Source organism: Sminthopsis crassicaudata, chromosome 5 (assembly GCF_048593235.1).
Source record: "Sminthopsis crassicaudata isolate SCR6 chromosome 5, ASM4859323v1, whole genome shotgun sequence".
NCBI classification, from domain to species: domain Eukaryota; kingdom Metazoa; phylum Chordata; class Mammalia; order Dasyuromorphia; family Dasyuridae; genus Sminthopsis; species Sminthopsis crassicaudata.
In genome coordinates, this window is record NC_133621.1 from 161,885,194 (window position 1) to 161,911,466 (window position 26,273).

Below are 26,273 nucleotides of genomic sequence, written 5' to 3' on the forward strand. Positions count from 1 at the left end.
GGATTAAGTCGTGGCAGTCTATGACAATGACCTCTAGACTGAGAGGTCTCTAGACTTCTTTTACTCACTAGAATGCTGTTAAAAGATTGGTATAGATAGGGCACCCAGGCCCTTCTCTGGACTTAAGGCCAGTTGCAGAAGTTGTGCACATATTTTATATCCTTCTCTCTTCCCTGCCATGTGACATTGGGTTAAGGAGCATCTTGACAAGCTGGCAGAGGGGCTTCCTGCCTAAGGCTAACATACTCTTGCTCCAGCGAAGTTTATAATCCCTGGCCCTACATCAAGATAAAAATCATGGCTGATTCATTTACTCTAACATGTAAAGACTGAAAAAAAAGTTCTCTATCACCGGACCCACCAAAGGAGTTGGCTCTGGACTCATACTTGAAACTAAAGGGGAGGTGGAAGTCTAGTCCGACCAGAGGCCTATTATAACACAGGCCTATTACACCAAAAGTGTAATAGGTACCTACTATGTACAGGGCATGACAGATGAAGTGAACTATTAAATTATTATTAAATAATTAATGTTCCGATCCTTAAGAAGCTTAGTTTAGTAAAGATGCTAGAGAGAAACCCAAACCACCAGAGCCTCTAAATTTTAGGTTCTGAGTAAAGGTGTAAAACCTAGATAAGGCTCTTAGTTATGCATTGGAGAAGTCACTAGTTTTCTTCTGACCTTGTTGCTTTTATCAGTGACATAACTAAAAAGAATTTTGAAGAATACCACTTAATGTTTATGTGTGTTGTAGCTCATGAAATCTTGGTGTCACTTAATGTTGGATAGGTTGCCAAGGACTGACTGGTTACAGAAGCGGGAGACATGGTTGAAGCTCTCATTCTCCAATCACCCACTGGGTCACTGTGCCCAAGGGCTCACTCCAAATATTGCATCCATTGCTTCCCTCAGAATAAAAAAACTCTTTCTCAGGAGGCTCTTGGGTCACAGAATGATGGTCTTAGTATATCTCATCGTGAAGGGCTTGTATCCTTGGAATGGTCTGTTTACCAACCTGAAGAATGATATCTGTGGAAAAATGGAAGCACCTCCAAGCTCTAGGCTAGTCTATGGGAATGGACCACATGGAAATGGCAGCAGCCAAATAGCACTAGAGTAGCAAGAAATACTGGATGTTGACTTCTTTCCAAAATGTTTCAGTCTAAGAATTCACTCTTCTGTTGGGAGGGCTGGATCCACTTCTTGCTGCTTTGCCACTAATTCTGGTTGATGTCATCTCAAACCATTTGATTTCTCCAGCAATCATTATTATCTCTGGGCCAAAGGGTTCTTTGGAGTGAGCTAGGTGGATTGCTCACCAGCAAACCAAATTTGCTCCTCCATCTCTATTTCTGTTCAGGTGTCTTTCCCTCATTTCTCTTCTTCTGCCTCCTCACAGCAGATCAATTACCCTCAAAGTAGTATGAATGGGTCAACAAGCAATCGGCTAGGGTTAAAATTCCAAACCATGCAAGCAAGCAACAAGCATTTCTTAAGTGTTTACTGTGTGTTAGGTACTGGGTTAAGTGCTGAAGATACAGAGAAAGGCAAAAACAATCCTTGGCTACATTCTAATAGGGGAATCGGCATGCCAAATGTTTTTAATTTTATTAAATTGTCCAGGTCCACATATAGTTTTACTCTATCCAAAGAGACTAAAGAAGTGACTTATCCAAAGTTAGTCAGCAAGAAGCAAGGCTGGGAAACAAATGCAAGTTTCCTGATTCCAAATCCAGAGCTCTTTCCACATCATGCTAACAGAGAAATCAATATCCATCACCTTTTATATATGCCTTTCTACGCACACATTTCTATTAAGTGACAGCCATACAGAATTTTAAAAAACAAGAGTTGTTTTGGTGACCAAAGGAAGTTTTTCTTTTCAGTGGCCAGACTTGGCAGTCTGACTCTGGATAAATAATCCTAGCAGGAAATGTTTACTAGGCTCAACCATGAATTCTATTGCCTCCCTCCCACCCTGAATTCTTAACAAGGGATCTATTATACTACATAAGTTTTCAAATTCTGTATTAGATTTCAGTGGTATATTTCAATTGCAGTAATATCCTTGGCAGGATAAACCACACTCGAACACCGCCTAGGATGTGGGTATTGTCACATTTAAGCTAAAAATTAGTAAAACAGAGGATTTGTACTTTTAGACAAGGAAGTCCCCCTGGTAAAACTGTGAAGAAAAGGGTAACTTCAGCGCCACAAGTCTCATGCTTCTGCACCATTTTTCTCCCCATCACCATCTCCTTCTTGCTCAAGTCCACCATATTCTCTGATGGGCAAAAGCCAAGTAAGTTCACAAAGCTTTAATGTGAATAACATTTGAGGATAGCAGCTCTTCCCATGAATTGTTATTTTTGTAGGTAAGTCAAGCACAACAGAGAAAGTACATTAAAATCCCAAACATTAGTTAATGTAGATGTTTTTAGGTGGCAGAGCTTTCCTCCAGCTCTTCAAATAATCCTACTAGGTGACAGATCAACCTTGCTCTGGAATATTTTTTTTCCCCTTTTATTTAGTTCATAAATTCTTCTACACTCATGGAAGACAAATCTTGATTCAATAAATACTGCTCTTTGAGGAAGGTGGAATCATGGTACCTTAGAGGATATCAAGTTGGCATTCCAGCACCAACTCTAATCCTAGGAATGGGGAGCTCCCTCTTCAAAACAAAACAAAATAAAATTCATTTCATGGAACCAAATTGAATCTGCCGTCTGAAATTTTCATTTATTGTCTCTAGTTCTGCCCTTTGGAGACACAAATAAGCAAAATTCCCTTCTCATGTCATAGCTGTTCATGTCTTTGAGTACAATTGTGATTATCTCTGAAGTCTTTTCTTCCAACTGAGTCTCTGCTGTTTGTTCCAAACTCATGATGTGGTCTCCAGCTTCCCCTCATGTTGACTGTGGGACACAGAATACATGGTACAGGGTGCTGCTTAATCTGGAGACTGAACTACTGTGAATATAGTCATGTCTCACTGTTGGCTTTTGTTTGTGGTCATCTAAAGATCTAATGTCTTTTTTTTTTTTAAATTTAATATAAGCTGATAGCAAACTGTGTCTTCCCCCATTCTTCTCTTAGAAGCACAGAATGTTAGAATTGGAAGGGCTTCCCCTCATTTTGCAAATGAGAAAACAAAAGACCCAGAGCAATGACTTTTCTAGGGTTTACAGAGAAGGGAAAAATTCAGGCTAAAAAACAAGGTTTTTGATTTACCTCCCAAATGTAAAATGTGATTAATTCAATGCCAGAAACATTTATTAAAAGTTTAAATATTACTTAAAACATACCCTTCAAGCCACCCAAAGGATTTACACAATGAGTACAACATTCAAATCTCTCTCATTCTTTACCATTAGTGTTCTCTCTTCAATTGATTACCTACAAAGAATCAGAGGATCCAGGCCCGAATCCCAGCTTTGACAATTTACTTCTTTGGGCCTAAGTCACTTTAGTTTCTCTTAGACAAGGAAGTCCCCCTGGTAAAACTGTGAAGAAAAGGCTAACTTCAGCGCCACAAGTCTCATGCTTCTGCACCATTTTTCTCCCCATCACCATCTCTTTCTTGCTCAAGTCCACCATATTCTCTGATGGGCAAAAGCCAAGTAAGTTCACAAAGTCACACATAGTTTCTCTGGGCTCACTTCTTTCACAAATTGAAATTGTTTAGATTAGATCCTCAAGCATCCATTCCTGCTCTGAATCTATAATTCTATGATTCTACTTTAACAGTCAAGCCAGAATGTTTAACAAAGCCAAGATGAGTATCTGAACTGAAGACCTAAATACTGTGGAAATCCAAGTTACCAATGACCAAGGTTAGGGAAAGGATACATTTATTATGGTAGTATAGGAAACATGTAGAGAATACAGTTTTGCAGAGAACACAAAGGAGCTGTGTGGTTCATTCTTGTAGCGAGAGGTAAGTTTCTTATTACTTCTGTACAAAGTAAACACTGGATCCCAAAATCATTTCTACCACCCTCGCTCAACAAGCATTACAAGCCTTTCTTTCTACCAGCCAGGTAACAATACAGAGCTTTTCCCCATCCATCTGGTCTCTCATTTTGATCAAAGGAAAAATAGGTTTGCTGTGTAACAAGAGTGTTCCTAAGGGCCAACAGAATCTTCAAAAAGCCTGTTCATGTTCAGGTTCTAAGGAAGAACTTTAAAATGCTTTCAAGGACTCAACTGCTTTAATCTACTGGTCGGAATAAGACATTCACTTGAAATGAACCATTACAAATGCTTCAGTATTTCCAAGTGTTTTCTGGCTCAGTGAGCTAAGATAATGTTGTATTCTTCATTAGTAATAATAAAAACACCTACTTGAAAATGTGAAACTACAAAGAATGAAGTTGTTGATATATATAACTTTATAAAAAACAAGGTACTCATCTAATATTATACAAATTACAGTGATTTGGGGAACTTGAATTTGTTCTCCAGAACTCAAGGTCCCCCTCCTTAAATGGAGTTGCTCCCTCTTGTTTTAATCCCATATAAAAGTTTTTTCAGGCAATAAGTTATTTGCTTTCAGTAGCCATATTTCTTCACAGTTTGTACTGGATAGAGACGGAGGTTCTTAAATTTCATTGACCTTTTTCTTTTTGGAGAAAAACAAAAACAATCCCTTTCTGCAGCATTTTGCATACTGGAAGTATTTACAAAGCTTTTTCATTCATTCATTCATCGAGAGTCACTTAGAGGGAAGAGGATGATATTCTGGGCTATTGTGCAAAAAAATGAGAAATAAAAGCAGTTCAAAGACTTGATCAAGGTCATAAAACAAAACAGATGAAAGGAAGTGAAACCAACCACCTGTTTTCCACTCTAAGTGTAAGAGAAAAAATATCTGGGACAGAGAGGAATGGATCTATTTCGCCACTGGGTGTTTGATATGTACTAGGGGACCTTCTTATCTTGATACTGTATGAAAGAAAACAGCTTGGCTTAAATGGCTTGTGCTCTTTGTGTGTCTCTTCTCTGAATCCAATATTTAGGTATCAGTCCCTGGGAAAAAAACAGGAAATACCTCTGTCTTCATCTATTATTTTAGATGTCAATATCTGTACTTGGACCAATCCGGTGAAAACAAGAAGGTGGGTGTTTCTTTTTGGCTTACTGGTTGTTTTTTTTTTTTTTTTTAAAGAAGAATCTTTTATGGTCAATATTGAATCAATAGATTGTTTTTCTGGAGACTCAGAAAGCGAGACAAGTAGTTATGTTAACAACTGAAGACAAGGCTATTTAAGGCTATTCAAAAATCTGGCATGTTCTTCTCCTCTGGGTAACAAAGTCTCTCCACCAATTTTTGGCCCAGTTTTCTCCTGGAAAAATGAAAAAAGTTCTTAATCAGAAACTGACCTGCATTTCTTATATTATTTTATAAAATAAGGTAAAATAATTTATGACCTTGAAAGGAACTTGCATATGCTACTTACTTTTAGCATTCCATCCCTTTCCCATTTGAAGAGGCCACAATTACTGAAATACAAAAAAAAAAAAAAAAATCTGAATTAAGTATGATACATGCCTCCACCTTAAAATGTTAACAATAACAGAATTTAGGGGTTAAGGAGGGAATTGGGTAGATGAAATCAATCTGCACCTAAAAAGAATTCACACTGCAACATATCTGACAAATGATCAGAAATTTCAAGGGGTAACCAACCAACTACTTTCCAAGGCAGACCTTTCCACATTTGAAGTGCTCTGACTGTAAGAAGTTTTCCCTTACCTTCTATCACTGTTATTAGTTCTGAACGTAGGGGTCAACCAACTCTAGAAGACAGCTTTTCAAATACTATGTGAAGACAGTTATTATGTTTCATTGACAATTTTCTATTTTTACCTAAATATCTACAGTTACTTCAGCTATTTTTACAAAACATGGACTTGTGGCCCTTCATCACAGACTGATCTCTTTTAGACACTTCAGCTTATCAATGTCTTTCCTACAATGTAGCACCCAGATCTGAACATACTTTTCCAGATATGGTGTGATTGGAGAGAGAGCAGAATGGTCACCTTATCCTTCTCCAAAGTCCAATATCACATTTGCTTTCTTAGCTGTTTTCACACTAATATTAATTCAGATAACCTGCTTTCTAACCATATCTCCACTATCTTATATTTGTGAAAGTAATCTACTGAAGTAAGATTTTAAATACTTATTCCTACTAAATTTTGTCATATTCTCCTCAGCTTACTGTTCTAGCCTGTCAGGATCTTCCTGGATCCTGACTCTATTATCTGGTATGTTAGCTAACTTTCCCAACTTCTTGCCACTGGCAAATTTGATAAATATGCCACCTGTGTCTTTATCTAGCACAAAGCCAAGTACATACCCTGAGACACTCTATTGGTAATTTCCTTCCACACGGACATAGAACCAAAGGTTTGGCTGACCACTGAGTTTAGCCATTCAGCCAATTCCAAATATACCTAACTGTACTATCATTTAGCCCAGAGCATGTGGCCCATACCTTATCATCTACATTACTTTCAAGTCTAGCCAGAATCAGATTTCACAGAATAAATATATAGTAGAACACAGATAAAATTAATAAGTGAATTTCTGAGTCAATATGTGGCCTGCAGGGACCCTTACATAAATTTAGTGGGCCCCATTTTAATTTTGAGTTTGACACCACTGATCCAGCTCATATCCCACCATCATGCTATAATAGCTGGCTAAAGTCTAGGTAAAACCATATACAATATATTCTTCTGATCTATGCTTAATACCCTTTTCAAAAATGCAAAGAAATAAGATCAGTCTGAAATGACCTTTCTGCATGAAGCCATGATAGTATTTTGTGAGCATCTCCCTTTCCTGGATACTCACTAACTATTTATTTGATATTAAATTCTGCTTGCATCTTTCTAAAAGAAGGGTTTATCAGTTCTAACTTGTCTGCCCTTAGAGCCAATTATAATAAAAATCCAAGTTGAAAATCACGCTATAAATCCAAATAAAAAGAGCTTTCTAATGATCTGTGGAATAGATCTCAACTTTGTAGAAGTCACATACTCTACAAGCAGATTTTCAAATCATAATTAGGTTCTTGCCAACCCCCAATAAATAAGTATTTAATTTTTTGGTGGCATGATACTGGGCTGAAGCTCAGTTTTAGGATGATCATTCTGACATAATGGGACTATGTCCCTGGACAGGATGCTAACTTTAATGAGGGAGAAAGAGAAAGAACAAATCTTCCTTTTAGGTCTAGATAATGAAATGTCTTTTTTCTCTACTTTCTTTCAACTCAAAAAACTGTTTGTAGGGGGTGAGGATCAATTACATTTCTCTGCTCTCTAACCCAATCAGTACCAGGCAGATTCCTGAGTACACTGCTCCATGAACTCTCTCCAGCAGAGAGGTCATGACATTGTTACAGATGAAGGTTATGGTATAATAGGAAAAAGAAAAATGAAATGTTGATTTTTTTACCAGACCTTATCATTTGTGTCTTACTAAAATGTTCTTAATGCTAGTTCCTTCTCTGAGACTCAAATTAATCTTGTCATACCTAGTTGGTTGCACTTTGTCTCCCCCATTAGAAGGTGGGCTTTTGGAGGGGAGGGGATGTCTTTGGCTTTTCTTAGCATCTCCAGCACTTAGCACAGTGCTTGGAATACAATAAGCATTTAATAAATATTTGTTGACTTGACAAGAAACTATCAGAGTCACAAAGGACAGGAAAAGCCAGATTCTAATTTCCTTCCCAGCTTCAGAGTTCTCTCTATTTCTAATCTTTGAAGCAGGCAGGATAACAAGCATCATTTCTTATCTTTATAGGGGAAAAAATGGATTTCACTGCCAGAATCTACTTCTTTGAGACCCAGCTAAGGCCAAAGCATCCTCTGAGTCAAAAATCTACAAGCAAACAAACCCGAAGGCTGGAATGAAAAGTTGCCTCTGGAGTCAGAGTTTTAAGTTAAGAATTTTAAGAGTTAAGAGGTTTAAGTCCCTCCCCCCACACTCATCACCAGCAGGACCCTGAGTCAGTCAATTAAACATCCTGAACCTTAATTTGCACATCTGTAAAATGTGTGTGTTGGACTAGATATATTCTGAGGTCCACTTCCAACTCTAAACCTATGTTCAAAAGGCATGCATCTTCCATTCTCTTTTTAAAATGACCAGTGTCCAAGTACTCTTGCCTCTAGTGCTTCAGACACTGCTTTTTCTCAGTAGAGAGAAATTTTTATTAGCTGATATTACACTAAAAAACACACTAAAGAATGTACATAGTTTTCAGAAATCATTTTGGGGGGGAGTGAAGGTCAGATAATAATAAAGGACCTTTATCTTAATCATTTTATTCAGCAAATTACAAACCTGTAAACTTATTCCAAAATTTTCACTGTCAGGAAAAAAGAGTAAAATATTCTTTACACCATCAACCTTTTCCTGTATCACTGCCTCCCCCTCTTATAGTTTAAGTCCCAAGCATTAGCAGAAGTTCCAGTTTAAAAATGGACATTATCCCCCAAGAAAATCACCATAAAATAAATAAATGGAGACAAAAGCTATTCCTCAAATAACAGCTCTGACCATATCTATGTAATATGGTGTTAAGATATAAAAGTAAGGACCCAGGCAACCTCCCTACCTGCAGTGCTTCTGAGGTAGCCTGTCAAGAGATATGCTTCTGTTTCCACAGGGGCACTTGAAAAACCGCTTCACACCATCATGCCAGTGGTAATCATGGTTCTCATTGACACAAGTGTCCAAGAGCTTGAAGTGGGTATATTTGCACTACACAAAATCAACACGGCAGTGTTTAAACCAAAGGCTTTAAAACAACAATAACAACTATGCACACAGACAAACACAGAGTATGGTAATACCCTAGCATATATAGTAAAGTATGTATAAATAAATGTAAAAATAAAATGTCATATATGTACATATAAGTATATATATATATGTATATATATATATATGCAAAATACATATAACATAGTAGCAGCATATAAAATTACACATCTGCATCTAGAGAATGCTTTAAGATTTGCAAATAATTTTATATATATTAATGCATTTTATTTTCACAACTGTTATACAAAAGAATTCTGAAATTTATTGTGCTTGGTCCCAGATTTTAGCTATAGAGAGGCAAATTCAGGCTTGATATAAATTATAGCTTATTAACAATTTGCTCTATCCTAGGAAACAGTGGTTTATTTAAGAGACTTTCAATTCAGATTCAAGTTGGATGAGATTTGACTAATTTGACTAATGAACTTTCAGTTCACTAAAATCCCCAGAAAACATTACATTTATGCCTGGTAGCTGCAACTATCCTGAGCTTTCCTCTACAATTAATCCCTGGAAGAATGGGCCCATTTCTTCTTTTCCATGAAGACAAACAGAAATGCTAAGTATGAAAGAGTTAGTGACAACTATTACAAAAAACAAGGGAAGGCTGCTGGTGTAGCAGATAAGCACCAGGCCTGGAGCCAGGAAGATCTGAATTCAAATGCTGCTTTAGATTCTTATTAGCTGTGTGACCCTGGCATCCTCACAAGGGTTTTCTAAGGACAAAAGAGATGAAGCACTCACATATCACAGATGGAAAACCATTACACTGCCTAAGGAAAGCTGCTGAATTTTTATATTCTTTCCTCCTAGATTTCTATCTGTGTCTTACTGGAGTATTTCATTACCTGTTCTCGAAGATCACTAATGGTTTTTCAATTACTGGAATTTCCTCTTAGTGATCTTTTCATTTACATTGTTATATAAACACTGGATCCACTGTTCTCTTGGCTTTGCTCATTTTGAACTGCATCAATTTATATAAACTTCCTTGTATTTCCAATCTCCTCATATTTGCCACACCCTATTGTATATTATTTCATTACATTAATAGATAAGTTTGATTTTTCAGCTGATAACCCATAATAAATGGGCATCTATCATGTGTCCAATTCTTTGCTATAAATAGATGGACTTTTATTTTTCCCTGACTGCCTTGCGGTAATTACAAAGTAATCATGGAATCAAAGGGTATAGGTAGTTTCATTACTTTCTTGTGCTTTGCAGAATGGTTTGACTACTTCACAGTTCTAGTAACAATGCATCATTGGGGCTGTCTCACACTGTCCTAGAATAATGACTGTTTCAGTCTTTTGCATTTGTGTCAACATTGAGGTGAAACTTCAGTCATTTAAATTTGTACTTTTCTTACTTTAGTGATCTAGAGCATATTTCACGTAGTTATTTATAGTTTTGAAAATTTGTTCTTATCCTGTAAACACTTAGCAAGTTACTAAATTTTAACCATAGAGAGTACAACTACAGAGCAATACAGTTAGGATAAAAGGTATTAGAAAGTATTGGGAGCAGAGTGACAAATTTTCCCCCTTGAAAGTCTTTGGGAACCACTAATATTAAATGGATTAAGTTTGGACTTAAAAAATGCCAAATTGTCCTGGAATGCTCCACCATTGCATAACAGCAGGAGAGTTCATCTAAGGTGAAATGAAATGATGAATTTTATTTCTTTCAAATTTGTAAATTTTTTAAAATTACCTTTATTGTAAGTCATTAAAAAAAAAAAAAAACTTAGGGTGACTGTAAAACAGAATTCTTAGTCTTTTGGTATTTTACTTTCAAGATCAATGAAACTAGACATACCTAAAAGAATTCTGTTGAGACTCCACATTTCAGGGACAGTCTAACATTAGTCACTAAACCGTGTCCCCAAGAAACTTTCTTCACTCACCGTTTTGCACGTTACTACTCGGCATTTCACTTCCCTAATACTTTTCATTTTTTCTTCCATTTGTTCTTTTTTCACCAGCGGTTCAAAATAGCGTTCCTGTAGGTCTGCCTCAGCCTGGAAGAGTAGAGTTGAAAGGGAGTCAAACATCTGACAAACATAAGAACAACTGAGGATGTACTATAGGTCCCCTGAAAACGTTCTGAACATCAAGACGACATTGAATAATCCTATTGAAAAATGCCCTCATAGATGAAACAACATGGCTTACCTAAATCTCACAACATTGTATTCATATTATTCAAAGGAAAAAAATTTTTTTTTTTTTGGTGGGGAGAAGGAATAAACTTCAAAAAGGGAGGAAGCATAGATGGAAAGAGAATGAAAGGGAATGGGTGGTATATCCTAATCCAGTCAATAAACAATAAAATATTTCAGGAGAGAAATACAGGAGTGAAATGGCAAATGATTTGAAGCAGTGGGGAAACAGGGTAGAAATGTCAATTCATGGGTAAAAGGGGGTCCCACTGAAGAACTCTTCCATCAGGATAATCTATAAAAGGAGATGGGAAGTATACAACAGGTCTTATTTGTAGGGAATTTAGTGCTCAAGAGTTTGTTGGGCCTCCATGGATAGCATACTGCCTCCGGAGCAGAAAACAGCTGTTAAATCTCTCCTGCATCTTCTTTCTCCAGATTAAATATTCCCAGTTTCTTAAACTGATCCTATCATTTGAGATTCCTCACCACACTGGTTGCTCTCCTTTGCTTATCAGTTATCTTAACTGTGACATTGGGAGAGTATTCCATAGATGGTCTGACCAGGGCAGAATATGGTAAGAGGGCCATCTCCTCTTTATTCCTCTCTTTCTTAATGTATCCCAAAACCATATTAATAAGCCTTTTGGCTGCTAAATCATAACCACGTCTCTTATCACCTTGTAGGATAGAAAAATCCTGTTTCATTATATTAGATTTAGCTCAGTGATCTAGCCTGTCAAGATCGCTTTGTATCCTGTCATCCAATATAAAATCCAAGGAACTTGTTGACTGTTAGAAAATTATCTCACATGGAGAATGACAATAGTTGAGTATGTGCTAATTGAAGCCTAAAGGCTGTTTTTCTCAGCCCCTTCTCTTCATGAGCTTGCCACTGTCATTGAAGAAAGAGATTACACTGGACTGATGGTCATTGTTCTGTTTAATGGGTTGCCTTAGTAATTAATGTTTCTTATAGTAGCCAATTAAATTCCACACTAGGTACTAGGTGGTATCAGGAAACCAGGAGTAAATTAAATATTATAAAAGCCAATATCCCATCAATTCCCACTAGCGAAGACGAGCAAAGGCATGCCGTAGTCCCGGGGCCCTGACGAGTTAATATTTGGTGTCGGGCTGTTACCTCCTTCAGCACCTCAGTGTGCTTGGATCTAGCTCTGAGAATTTTCTGGAACTCCTCAGACTCCAGGTAGGCCAACTGCTCTCGACGTCTCTTTTGGGCAGGTTCTGGGTCATCCTCGGCTAGAGCAGGGAGAAAAGCATCTCTGTAAGTGTTCAGGGTTGCAGGGACATTGGGGGTCAGTTTCCTTGTATCTGTTTCTTCCTCATCCTGCCATACCTGCCTCACTTCTCTAAAAGCTCCATCCACTGCCTAATGCACTTCCTGCAGGGGTCACTAACTGCTTTCAAAGCATGGGTCTTCTCATTTGTAAAATGGGAAAATAATACACTCTTTACCTCCCAGGGCAGTTGTGAGGGAAGCATTCTGTAAACCTTGGCACATTATATAAACCATTATGTAATTACACCAAAACATTTTGTTATTAAGGGCAAATCTGAGCGAGAAAACAGATAGAACTGTAGCAATCAGAACCACTCAGAACATGGGTCTGATCCTGACATTACTTCCTCAAAACCACTTCCCTAAATTTTCGTTTCTCCATCCATAATAATTCTTTTTACACCTGACCTTACAAAGTTGTCTGAGTGAAGAAAATGCCTTAAGGACTATAGAAAGACAAATTAATAAGTTAATAAGACCACTAGTCTTAAGCTTCTGAAACATTAATATAATAAAAAATACCAGTTACAATTTAAAAACCATAAACAAGCAATGTAATAAAAGCCAGCAGGTAATAGGCATTGAAGATAACAAAGACAAAAATAATAGCCTCTAGCCTTAAGTATTAAGGATAATACTTTCCTTGAGTATTATCAAGTAGATTAAAAAATGTATAAAATAAATACAAGATATTTTTGGAAGGGAGGTACTAAAAGCTAGGGGGAATCAGGAAAGACTTAATGTAGAAGAAAGAGCTTAGGCTCAGAAAAAAATTCTGGGGACTCTGACAGGTGGAGGCGAGAAGGGAGTGTTGTCTAAGCAAGGAAAAAAGTCTAAGTGAAACTACCAAGATGGGAGATAGAATGTTATTGGTAAGCAATAGGAGGGTGTGGTCCCTGTGGAAAGAGCACAGTTAAGTTGCAAATCAGAGGGAGCTGTGTTCAAATATTACTCCTTCCCTTACTCTGTCACTTCTGCCCATGACCTCAGGCAAGTCACTGAGGCAGCTTCTCTTAATCTTTGTCTCTAGTGTAAAATAATGGAGTTGGATTAGATGGCTTCTGATGGCTTTTCCAGGACTAATTCTATGACACTGGAGAAATCTCTTTTGCCTCAAATAATTGTCCTAAAAGCGGATGCTTCTTTCTACAAGGTTCCTGTTAAACTCAGATTAGAATTTTGCAAATGGCTCAGATTAGAATTTTGGCAGAAAACTGGAGTCACAGGGAACATCTATCTCTGAGATTTATATTAATATTGAAAACACATAATACATATCATGGCTAGTTTATACAAACTTAGGCAGAAAAATACATCAGTATAATAATAGGACAAATCCAGTTCAGGTTTTCTTACAGAAAAAAAAAAAATTAAGGGAACATTGCCTTAATTTAATTTTTTTAATTTAATACATAAAAATGTATTAAAACTTTGGACTAGTTTTGTTACACAAGAGAGCAGGGGTGGCTGCTAATGGATCAAATGAGGAAAATTTTCAGAACCATCCTTCTTTAGAAAAGCATTTATTTCCTTTGGCCCATTTTTCTTCCCCCCTATGTAGTTTCTATTTACTCTACCTGGTGATGATGAGGTGCTTTTCTCCACACGCTCTGATATCTCCAAGACACTCTGAAGGTCACACTGCTTCCGTTTAATACAGTTTGGATCTGCTTTAGTAAGGACCTGACCTTTGGCTCTCAATTTGGCAATAGCTGTTAACTAGAAAAAGGAGAGGGAGTAAAAAACCAAAGCAAACCAAAAAAATTCCACCAACAAGCAGATTACACTTCTCTATACTGTCATTTTAGGAAGGAGTAAATGTTGGTGACTTCTGGGAGTAGATAATAACAATTTCTTGATCAATCTATTCTGTTTAAGAGACCTTTTTGTTTCAAATTTCATTTGAAAAATCATTCTAAAATATTCTTTTTTCCACATTTCTAAATACATTCAAAGCAAAAAGAATGGTTCTTTGATAACTGAAGATCTATTTTGCAGCATTCAGGGTCATTATTTTAAATGTCACAGGAAACCACAGACACAACCTTAGAATGAGGATTCTTAATTTCCTTTCTGTCACGGACTCCCTTTGGTTGTCCATTTAAAAACATTTCAGGGGCAGCTAGGTGGCGCAGTGGATAGAGCACCAGCCTTGAATTCAGGAGGACCTGAGTTCAAATCTAGCCTCAGACACTTAACACTTCCTAGCTGTGTGACCCTGGCCAAGTCACTTAACCCCAGCCTCAGTAAATATTTCATAGGCTTCATTAGATCCCTTTTGGTTGGTCTAATGAAGCCTGTGGAATGTTTTTAAACACACAAAATAAAACAAACAGGTTTACAAAGGAAACAATTATACTGAAATATAGATATCAAAAATAAAGAAAACAACCCACAGATTCCAGGTTGAGAATTTCTCCTTCTCTGGGAGATACAGGACATTGGGCTAAATATGTACTAACCCTCTCCTCCCAACACTAGAATTCTTATTTACTTATATTAGTTTTGCTAAGTATTAGTTAAGTTCCTAATTTGAATTTGTTTTCTTGTGATTTATATCTTTCTCCTAAAAGCAGAGGGGGAAAAAAACAAACCACTCCACAAACAATGAAAGAAGATTCTGGTTAGTTAAGAGCTTTATTAGTCCTTTCCAATTCTTGCCCATTTATACCCCCTCAGTCCATTTGAGACTTAAAACAGGAAAAATGTTTCCCCTTCACAACTCACTTCTCCCTAATTGTTTTTCTGACTTGATAAACTGTTTTGCCCAATATAGGTTTCCCTAAATAAACAAAACAGTTTTTGACCTAAGTTCAAGGACTAACCACTATTTATTCAATAGGTGAAACTGATGAGAGAATTAGTCAATATCCACTCCTCCAATTCCATCCAACTTTCCCTTGCCTCAGATTATCCATGCAGAATACCTAATGAATTCCAAATTTCAGAAGTAGAAAAGATCCCATCTGGCCCAACTTGTAACTGGACAAGAATCATTTTAATACAACATGATGACAAGTATCCAGTCTTTTTTTTTTTTTTTTTTTTTTTTTAAAGATCTTTAGTATGGAAGAACCCACTACTTCCCAGTTGTAGTACAACTCTCTTAGCCTCAGACACTATGCTACTGTCATTTCAGCTGGTACTGGCTTTCCTGGATGACACTCACATTGAACTTGCAAACTCTTAAAGTCCCCATATCTTTCAGATGACCTATAGTTTACTCGTTTCCCCAAATCTTTTACTTTTGAAATTAATTTGCTTAAAACTGAAGTATGCAATTGCACATTTATCCCTACTAATTTTAATCTTAGAATTTGGCTAACATTCTGCCCTGATACAGTGAAATGCACTGGTTACTTAGAATTATAAAATATCAGAACTAGGAGGGCTCTTAAGAGAACATCTATTTGCAATACCTTCATTTTATAGATAAAGGAACTGAGGCTGAAGTCAAGGATCCTGATAACCAGTCAGGTGTGATTTTCACTCAACAACATTGAAAATGTATAGCCAGATGTGCGTTCTACGATAGGGCTTACAAGTCAAGTCAACAAATATGTAGTTAAACACCTGCCATATGTAAAGCACACTCCCAAACACTGGGGGATACAAAAGCAAAAGAAAACAGTCCTTGATCTCAAAGAGCTTCTATTCTACTGCCCTGTTTCCTTCATTGCACTGGGGGTACACATAAACAGATAAATAGATACTACAAAATAAATTCATGGGAGTGGAACGAGGGAGCACTAACAATGGAGATCAGGAAAGGCATCTTGTGTGAAGTTGTATTCGAGCTAAGCCTTAAAGGGAGTTAAGAGGTTTTAAAAGAGAACATTCCAAGATGAGGGTGGAGAGGAGGGAGAGAAATAACCTTGTACAAAAGGCATGGAGGAGTGATATATTGGCGAATGTAAGTGATGCAAAAATAAAAGACATCGGTAAAAAAATTTTTAAGTGAAAAATTCTAAACAAAAAAATTTTTAACTGAGAAAGGGGAGATGAGATTGGTATGAGGAAACAAAGTAGGGCAATATGGCTAGAAAACAGAATGCATGAAGATAAATATACCAGACAGAGAAGACAGGTTAGAGCTATTCTGCAAAGGGGTTTAAATGGAAAACAAGAGCTTCCTTTCTGAGCTAGAGGAAAGAAATAACTTGAAATTTTAGATGGACATATGTGCTTTAGGAAAATCAAATTTGTAACTATGAAAAGGATAGGAAGGAGAAGGATTCAATAACAATAAGTATGCAATAAATAGTGCCTCATCCAAATTTCTGTTTAGGGCATTGAGCCATGGATCTTAATTAATTAATTCCCAATTTGTTGGGCTGTCCTGTTTTGGACAACTGCTGGATTAGAGATTAAATGTGATATGCATCAGCTCTTATTAGGTTGAACTGAAGACCTGGGTGTGGGACAGCAATTGTAACACCATTAAAAAAAAAAAAAAAAAAAAAGCCCAATGAGGAATATTTGGTGTACCTGTGTATGCAAATATGTGTGTGGGGGTACCTGTAAAGCATACCAGATACAAATGGTATCTCTCCTCTCAACACCAGAATTAATAAAGTAATCCGCTAAAGCCTGGGATATCTACCTGCCATTGATATCCCAACAGAAGCAGTGCAAACACAAATCATGGCAGGACCACAACCTATGGTAATGTCTATGATTAGGATTTCTGGCTGCTATATCACACTATCAATTTATGAATTTATAGTCCACTGGATTCCTAGATCTTATGAAGGTGATCTGAACAATTTTGAAACTTTATATTAGTTCCTATTCATTTTCATGTCAGTAATTTTGGACCATTCTTTTAGCCCACAAAGCAAGATATTTTTGGATTCTAACTTTATAATCTGACATATTAGCAATTCCTCCATCATCTGTATCATGTGTAAAAGTAAGTGTGCTATATATCTTTAAATCACTGCTAAAATGTTAAATATTACAAAGCTAAAGATATATAGTTGGAAATTTTTCACTAACAGTCTTAAGGGACATGTCAAATCAAAAACTTTAATGTTATAGAACAAGAAAGATAAGAAAACTGTCCAGAACTTCTGAGTAAACAATACAAAACACCAAATGAAACAACCCATAGAACAACTCCAGAAAAAGACTTTACACTTCAAACTCCAAGATACAGAGAGGTTATATGTAATTATTTCAATGACAAGAAACAAATTCAGGAAATGACCAAGAGGAAGATCTTCAAATACAAAGAAATGGAAAGTCTAATAACAAATTCTAATGCATGCTCTTTTTGTGGTGGTAAAGAATTGGAAAATAAGTAGATGTCCAACAACTGAGGAATGGCTGAATAAGTTATGATATATGAAAGTAATAAAACAGTATTTTTCTATAAAAAATTATGAACAAGCTGATTTTAGAAAGGCCTGGAAATATTTACATGAACTAATACTGAGCAAATCAAGTAGAACCAGGAATACAGTGTACACAGAATTGATCATCAATGAAAGACTTGGTTCTTTCTCTCTGGTTCAGTGATACAATAAACTTTGGATAGAAAATGCCATCTGCATCCAAAGAGAGAACTATGGAGAATGAATGTAAATCAACACGTCATGTTCACGTTTTTTCTTTTTCTTCTTTTTTGTTTTTTATCTTACAATTACCCTTCATTAAAAAAAAAAAAAAAAAAAGTGTATTAAAAAATTGATGTACATGTATAACCAGAAAAAAAAAAACAATAAAAAAATTCTAATGCATAAACTAGAAAACAGAAAATAGAATAGATTAATATACTTGGAAAAGCAAAAGAGTTAAGAAAAAGCCTAAAAAGACACTACTGTCTACAAATCTAAGCCAAAGAATTCATGAAAAAGATGTGTCAGAAACATTCTTACAAAAAGAAGAAACAAATAGTGATACGAACAGATTATTTACAGGTTATTTGACTTGTAAATACTTTAAACAAATATGGAAATATGTTTAAGAGGATTATACAGGCTTAACCTATATCAGATTTCTTGCTGTTTGGGGGAGGGTGAAAGTAAAAGAGGGAGGGAGAAAAAATTTGAAATCTTGCAATACTGAATGTTGAAACTCTATACATACATTTGAAAAAATAAAATACTATTGAGGAAAATAAATATATAAAATCTAAATCAAAAACATGGAGGGACGAGATAGTTCTTTCTCAAAGTACATAAGGAAAAAAAGGTTAAAGCAGAATTTAAGGAAAAGGATAAGTGACATTGGAAGAACAGGATTGAAACATGATGAATTAAATCTGTCCACCTGCCCAACAGATAAATCAATATATTTTGTGAGAAAAACTGAAGAATGGGAAGGTACATAAAAGGGAATAGGGAGGTAGAAGATAGAGAATGTTGATGTTCTCTAAATAGGTACAAGGTAAACAAAAGAAGAAAAATAACTCCTGCAATCTCTCAGCAATAACAGGTACTATAGGAGAAAAGGGAAGAATTGAAATAAGTTGAAACAAAAGAGATATTGATTTAGCAATGGGAAAGAATTCCTCTGAAGGATACTACCATATTAGTGGGGGAAGAGAGGGAGAGAGATATATTTTGTTATAAGAGATGGGATGGTATCAGGAGTCTCAACTGGATACACAAGACTACTTACAACCTCTGTGACTGCTGTTCCTTTATGAACAACAGCATAGAAGTCTTAGAAGAAGGGAAATCAGAGTTACTGGAGGCAAATGGCATTCATAAAATTGCAAGGGCATGCATGGGTGCAAAGAAAATTATCTTGGGGAAGGCTGAGGGTAGAATTAGAGTGAGCAATCTGAGACAGAGGGACATTTTTACCATAGGGCAATGACTCTATTCTCACTACTTTCTGCAGGAATTGATGCTTTTGTGTTTTTAGAGGCAGTCATAATTATTCTACCTCTGATGTATAATTCCTCTTTTGTGTTTTTTTGGAGAGTGAGGCATAACAGGAAAAGGGAAGAAGGAACAAGATCTACAATAACATTAACATAGAAATTGGTTAAAAGAATAACTTAGGCTTGGTATTTTAGAAGCTTTAATTCCATGACAAACACAGAGATTAAAGAAGGGATAAATAGGTATCAAGACCACGAATCAAATAATAAAAAATTAGAATGAATAGAAAGATTACTGAAGAAAATAAGATAAAGAAAACTTTTTAAGAAAAAGGTATTAAAAACCAGAAAAACACTTTCACACAAAAGAACTTGGGGGGGGGGGAAGAAAAGAAAGGCAGATTTGGATTTATGCACATAAGTGAAAAGGAAATGATTTTAAAAAGAGAATAAAAGGGGGAAGAATTAGATAACTACCAGAAGGAAACTGAATCAGCAAGTTAAGTAAAATTCCAAAATTAGGGAAAGAATTGACAAATGGGAGGGGGGAAGTGCTGAATTTGATGGAAAGGGATCCTATGAAAATACAGCTGCCTTTGTGTAGATTAAGTAAAAATAATCTCTGGGACAAAATATTGTCTTTAAAAAAGGAAGAAAAAAACCCCATTCAAATCAATTGTGTCAGGCTGTGGGCTGTCTTTCAAAATTCATTTGGGCCAGCTAGTTGAGTAGGCAGCTTCTTTTTTTTAAACCTCCTTAATTATCTTAGCGTTTAACAGCCTACTAACTGATTTTGTCTTCTTTTTAGCCCACAGATCATACTCATTCACAGAGAAAATAAAAGGGATTGAAAAGTTCTGCCTTCCCAATGCCACCTATTAAATTACACCATCCATCATGAAATGCAGCCTTGTGACTCCTGTTTGATCTTTCCTCCAATAAAACAACAACAACAAAAAAAAAATCCCTCCCATTTTTGTTATCCTTAGCTTTCCTCACCAACCTCAGTTCATTTCTGAACTTTAGTTGCTCTGGGACTATCTTTACAGGACTATGCAATCCTTCTGTGTCATTTCCCACTACCTACCCTCACTTGCTTTCATCTTTCCACACTATGAATGTTAAAATACACCTCTTTCTTGTGTGTGTGGGGGGTGGTGTTTAGGAGAGTTTTGTTGCTTAAGTTTGTTAGGATTGTTTTTTATGTCAAAATAAAATGGATCAACAATTTTTGAAAAATAGGGGGATTGTATTAGAAGGTCTCAAGTATCCCTCTCATTCTGCAGTCCTATGACTCTTCGGCCTTTTACTCTCTGTGCGTCATTCATTAATCCTCCAAACTGATTACAAAATAACAAGTAAGAATGACTGCAAAGTATCTTAAAAACTGACTTCTTTCTATTCATATAGAACTTGATTATAATATAGGATGAAATTTAAATCTCTTAAAATGTTAATCAAATTAAGCAATACACTCAAAAGCGGCAAACCCTTCCTTCAGTTTAACATTCTTAGTAGGCAAGCCATCTAATCTCAAAGTTTCTGTCACTGGATCCATAAACAAAGATCATGGAATTGGCATTAGTTCTTATAGAAACATTCATTATGAGATAATGAGGAGGAATATGCTTTGTGACCATGAGGTGCAGGAAAAATGTTGACTCTTCTTCCAAGCTTCTTCAGGTCTAATCACTAACAATACCTAGTTATTCAGTCATGGTGCAGTGTTAAGGTTCTTACAATATAAGCTCAAGTTCTATGGGGCTAGGCAGACATTACCTTCTTCGTTTCTGCTAAAGCACTCAACTTTGGTCCCGGTGGGGGAGAGTCATCAAAGAAGAGAATATCATCTCCTTCTGAAAATCCTCGTCCAAGCTTGGGGGTCTGTGGACTGAGGAATCTTTTCACCTTCGGGAATTCTGCCCCTGGCCTCGGAGACTGCAAAGTGGAATTCTCTGAAGATGAAAATGAAGCTGGTCTTTTGACTCCAGCTGTACTTTCAAGAAACCTTTAATGAAACATGCAAGAACAAAATAAGCATGCACAAGGCTGTGTAAAAACAGAATATATCCTAATAATGAAGAGTGGGAAGAATTGAAGTAATACTTATGTCAGATAAAAATAAGCTGATGTCAAAGCATTTTCCTCTGTGGGCTAACTTCAAATAAGCACACAGAAGTTACCACTAACTTCATCTTTTATTCCAAAGTGGTTAAATTCTTACTCCAACTGAGATAATTTTTTTTTCATAGAATTAAGATGCACATATTTCACACAATTTGAATTTTATTTTAAAAGATCATAATTTCATAGATTTGGTGCTAGAACGGTACCAGTTAGTGTTCTCTAGAACAGAAGTGCCATATATCTGTGTCTAGCAACATTCCCTAGTGCACTGGAACTAAAATTGGGAATTACTTTGCAAAACAAATAAAAATATAACACAACAGAGGTAACATTACATTTTACAACTAATTCAAGATATGGCCTTAATAGATGTCATTAGGAAGGCAGAACTTTTCGATCCTTCTTTTTTTTTTGGTTAAGGAGTATGCTCCGTGGGCTGGAAAGGAGAGGATCAACTGGTAGGTTATTAAATGCTAAGATAATTGAGGTTTAAAAAAAAAAAAAAAAAGCACCAGCTGCCTTTACAGATTAGTAGCCTGTGCATTAAACTTGGGAATCAAGAAAAATGGATTTCAACCCTATTATGGGCATGCTGGGTAAATCCCATAACTTTTCTTGTATTACAACTCCCTCTGCTCTCTCTATCAGGAAGAGAAAATATATATGGAGAAATAAGAGGTCTTTAGGAGAGAAGAATAATAACTTCAACAATGATTTTCTCTTCCCTCAATTTTTTTCATCTACAAAATGAAGTTGTTGAATTAACAACTAATGTATCCTATGTTGTTTCACTTCAGGGCATAGGAATGGTCATTCAGACTTTAATAACTTAAGTCTAAAAAGCAACACATTGACAATTCGATCTCAAACAGCTAAACCTCATTGAGCCAACCTAAAAATTAATGAGATATGTTAAGTGAATGTAAAACAGTAATTATTCTTATTACCGCTTCTGGATTTCCTCTGTTCTCTTTTTCCTCATTTCCAACATTTGTTGTTTCTGTTGTTTCAGTAAAGCTGATGCAGGGATGGATTGAATAGGAGGACAAGGGTTTCCCAGAACTCCTAAAATATAAATCCTCAATAAGTTCTTTCCAAATGTTCATCTTAGAACATACTAAAGGAGAAAAATTGATGTCCCTTAAAACATCTCTCCCCTCTAATACCTTTCTCTACCTACATTTTTACCAGATTTATATCTAGCTCCATCTCATGCCCCAGCCTTAGCCCTAAAACATTACCTATTGGACATTTCAAATGCAATGTCCTAGAAATATGCTAAAAAATAATAGTGATGATGATAGTAAATAGTTAGCAGCATTTATATATTATGAACCAAGTATTTTTCTAGAGCTAACTGCTCTATAAATATTGCCTTATTTGGCTTTACAACAACCCTGAGAAAGAAGTGCTATTATCACTCCTATCCCACAATTAAGGATGCCCAAAGTCACATAGCTGTTAAGTGTCTGAAGCAACATTTGAACTCAGCTCTTCTTGACTCCAAACTTAGTACTCTATTCACATTAAACTCATTATGTCTAAAACTGAAGTCATAACTTTCTCCCCTAAACCTTCCTCTCTTCCAGATTTCCTCATTTCTATTCAGGGCACCAACAGTTTTCCAATGTTGTCTCAGATCTCCAATCTTAGTATCAATCTCTCCCGTGCCACATATCCACTCATGCTATTTCTCGAAGTATCTCTTGCATCTGACTCCTCTCCTCACATAGCTGTTACATTAAGCCCTCATAATTTTTCACCCAGATTATTGTAGCAGCTTCCTTATTGGTCCCTTTGCCTTAAGGAGCCACCATAGTGTGGACTGTATACTACTGATAATTTTTCTTAAGTGCAAATCTGATCATGTGATTCCCTTATTCAACTGGCTTTCCTAGAAGAGAGGAACAGAGTTTCTCTACCTCTCAAGCCCTTTATAACTTTGCCCTATCCTATTTTCCAGCTTCTGTGGATATTAATTACTCTTCACCTCATAAACAGATCCTGGAAAACTGACCTCTCCATTCTATTCACTCAACACTCCATCTTATATCTTGGTGCCTTTGCATCATTCATCCCCATGTTTGGAATATACTTCTTCCTTACCACTGCTTAAGAGTCCCTTTCTCTTTAAGATGCAATTGAGGCACCATCCTTTTATATGAAGCTCTAGTGCCCTTCTTTGTGAACTGCCTTATACTTCATTATTTTGTAAGTAATTTACCTACTTTGTATTTGTATGTATTTGAACTTATTAACTTTATGTATTCTATATTTTTACACATGCTTATCTTCCCTATTAAAATGTAAGCTCATTGTGAGTATGTATCATTTCATTCTCTGTACTTAAATCTCTAGTCTGGCACATAGTAAATATTTAATAAATTTAATAATATTGTTGATTAAAGTACCTGGTGTTTTGGATTTGGCCAAATGTTTTTTTAGGTTTCTTGCTCCAACTGTAGGTAAATCCATTAACTGTTTAAATTCCTCAGAACATGACAGATTCTTCTGTGGAAGACCTGAAGGATACAAAAAAAAAAAAAAAAAAAAAAAAAATCCCGATAAAGTTCAGAACCTGAAGTTGATTTGAAAGTTCATTACTTTTCCTTTTTACTTGGCACACATAATTCAGGCCTGAATAAGGAATGAGGAACATTAAGAGAAAGACTCTCAAGTCCAATCATCTGAGCAGAAGGGCAGTCTATTTTCTTTTTTTTTCTGAGGCTGGGGTTAAGTGACTTGCCCAGGGTCACACAGCTAGGACGTGTAAGTGTCTGAGGTCAGATTTGAACTCAGGTCCTCCTGAATTCAAGGCTGATGCTCTATCCACTGAGGGCAGTCTACTTTCAATTAGGATTGGATAGGCAAAATTTTAATGGACTCTGCATGAGTCCATTCATTTACTATTTATATTTATATTAACTTATATTTACTAAGCCCCAACTCCTATGCCAGGTACTGCTGACTTTTTGCTAGCACCTATAGAGAGATAATTGATTATATTAATATATGGTAGTTGCCATATGTCCAGCATTATAGATACCACTGTAAAGATAGAGACCCAAAGAAATTTAGTAACTCTGAACATGAGATTAGACCATACTGTTTATATAGCTAGTATGTGGCCTTCCAGAACTTCAATGAGGACATGGTAACTATCACGAATTCCACTTACTAAATGAATTCAGACTAGAAAAGAAAGTCCTTTTATAAATGGGAAAGTACCTAGTTTTTGTCGTGTTTCTTGGACAATTGCATCTGTGCCTCTTAAAACCAAGTTGCTCAGAGTGGTCTGAATAGTCTTCTTAGGAGCAGAAGTAGATGCACTGTTAATGACAAAAGCAGTCCAAAAGGAAGTCAGTGAACGTGGTCGAGGATCTTCTGAATCATTTGGTAAAAAGCTTTAATTCTTCCCCTATTTCCTACACCTTCACTTAAGACAGCTATCTTACTTTCATTAAAGCTAACATAAAAATCTTAGGGTCACCAGGATATAGGATGTGGAAACCAAATGCAATAGAGAGCCATCTAGTCCAGACCCCTTCTCTAACAGAGAGATTGGGGGACTTGGACAAAGTCACAACGTAAGATGGTAGGAACAAGATTCAAACTCTACCTCCAAAAACAACATGTGTTTCCCCACTGCACAAAATTGTCCCACAAAATCTCAGGATCTTGAATTCCTTTAAGACTGAAATATTGGCCTGAATTCAAATCCAGAATCAGACCTTACTAGCTGTGTGAACCAGATCAAATCACTTAACCCCTTATGTCTCAAAAAAAGAAAAGAAAAAGACTGAAAACCCTGGGCTTCACTATCTTCACTAGAGGCCCAGTTTCCTCATCTGTCAAATGAGACAGTTGTACTAGATGTCCTTTGGGGGGCCCTAGACATGGGCCACCACATTTAGAGATGATATGGTACAACCCTTAGGAAAGGATGTAGCAATAATCCTAAAACCACCTAGACTTGGGAATGATGCAGTTGGAAATGATGTATTTCTTCCCTTAGGCTATCTTGCCCCAGTTATCTATATGCCCAGGATGCTAAGGTCACAAATATTGCTGGCTGTCAGGTAACAGCCTGTTGGTCAGTGATAACAGCATTTCTTAGACTAATGAGGTGCTTAAAGTTGACACAAGATCATAACAAAATTGGGTATCCGCCAATTGACCTAGTGATGTTTCAGGCCTAAAAACTCACCTCTGGAAGGTTCTCTCACCCCCACGTGAGTTCTGCCCAGAGAACTATGGATACCGTGCCTATATACAAAGTCAGAACCAGCCCACTCCTCAGTTCCATCTTTAAGCCATAATATTAACAGCTCAGTGACATGAAGCATCTGGTTTTTCTAACTTTTCCCTATAAATTTATCTTCTTGCTCCTCTTTCTTACTAACTTCTTTTGGAACTTAGCCTGTTTTAATTGGCATTATAATTATAATAAACTTTGCCCCTTGACTTGGAGATGGGTCCAAGTCTGCAAATTCTTTTGAGACATTTTGTGATGCCAGTCTGTAACCCCAACATTTTGGGGTTCCCTTTGAACCCCAACAGAAATGAACTGAAAAATAACATCTGAAGATCTGACCAAGAATTTTAAAAAACTAAACAAAAACAAACAAAAACTATTGCAAGCTCACAAAGCCAATTGGAAGTAGTGAATAAAGGCTGTGTTGCTTCTAGTAAAAAATGCCAATCCCTAGATGTACAGTAATAGACATCCTGTACACTCAAAAGTCTTTATATTCACAATTCTCCAAGATCCACTGCATTTAAAAAACTAAGGATTTTCTTCTTTAATTTCTGGTGACTTAATTTAACTTGGGCAACAAAATAGCACAATTTAGAGTAGTGAGTCATCAAGTGATTCTACCAGTGAGCTCCAAAACATTACAAAAATACCATCACCCCCACAATCATTTATTAAATACTTACTATGTGCCAGGCACTATGCTAAGCACTAGGAATATCAAAAAAGGCAAAAACACAGAC

At 36.4% G+C, this 26,273-nt stretch overlaps 1 protein-coding gene across 1 annotated transcript in view; it reads right to left on the reverse strand.

The window, feature by feature from the left end:
- Window positions 1–5,147: 5,147 nt before the first annotated feature.
- The window catches only part of MCM10 (minichromosome maintenance 10 replication initiation factor), a 45,976-nt gene continuing 24,850 nt past the window's right edge, over window positions 5,148–26,273 (reverse strand). Inside the window, exons 11-20 of the mRNA XM_074268625.1 lie at window positions 24,504–24,604; window positions 23,687–23,797; window positions 22,223–22,340; window positions 20,928–21,156; window positions 13,894–14,035; window positions 12,158–12,276; window positions 10,759–10,872; window positions 8,641–8,786; window positions 5,464–5,506; window positions 5,148–5,349 (exon numbers count right to left, since the gene is read on the reverse strand). Of these exons, the coding sequence (XP_074124726.1) occupies window positions 5,266–5,349; window positions 5,464–5,506; window positions 8,641–8,786; window positions 10,759–10,872; window positions 12,158–12,276; window positions 13,894–14,035; window positions 20,928–21,156; window positions 22,223–22,340; window positions 23,687–23,797; window positions 24,504–24,604 (1,207 nt within the window). The 3' untranslated portion in view covers window positions 5,148–5,265. The remainder of the gene's footprint in view (window positions 5,350–5,463; window positions 5,507–8,640; window positions 8,787–10,758; window positions 10,873–12,157; window positions 12,277–13,893; window positions 14,036–20,927; window positions 21,157–22,222; window positions 22,341–23,686; window positions 23,798–24,503; window positions 24,605–26,273) is intronic.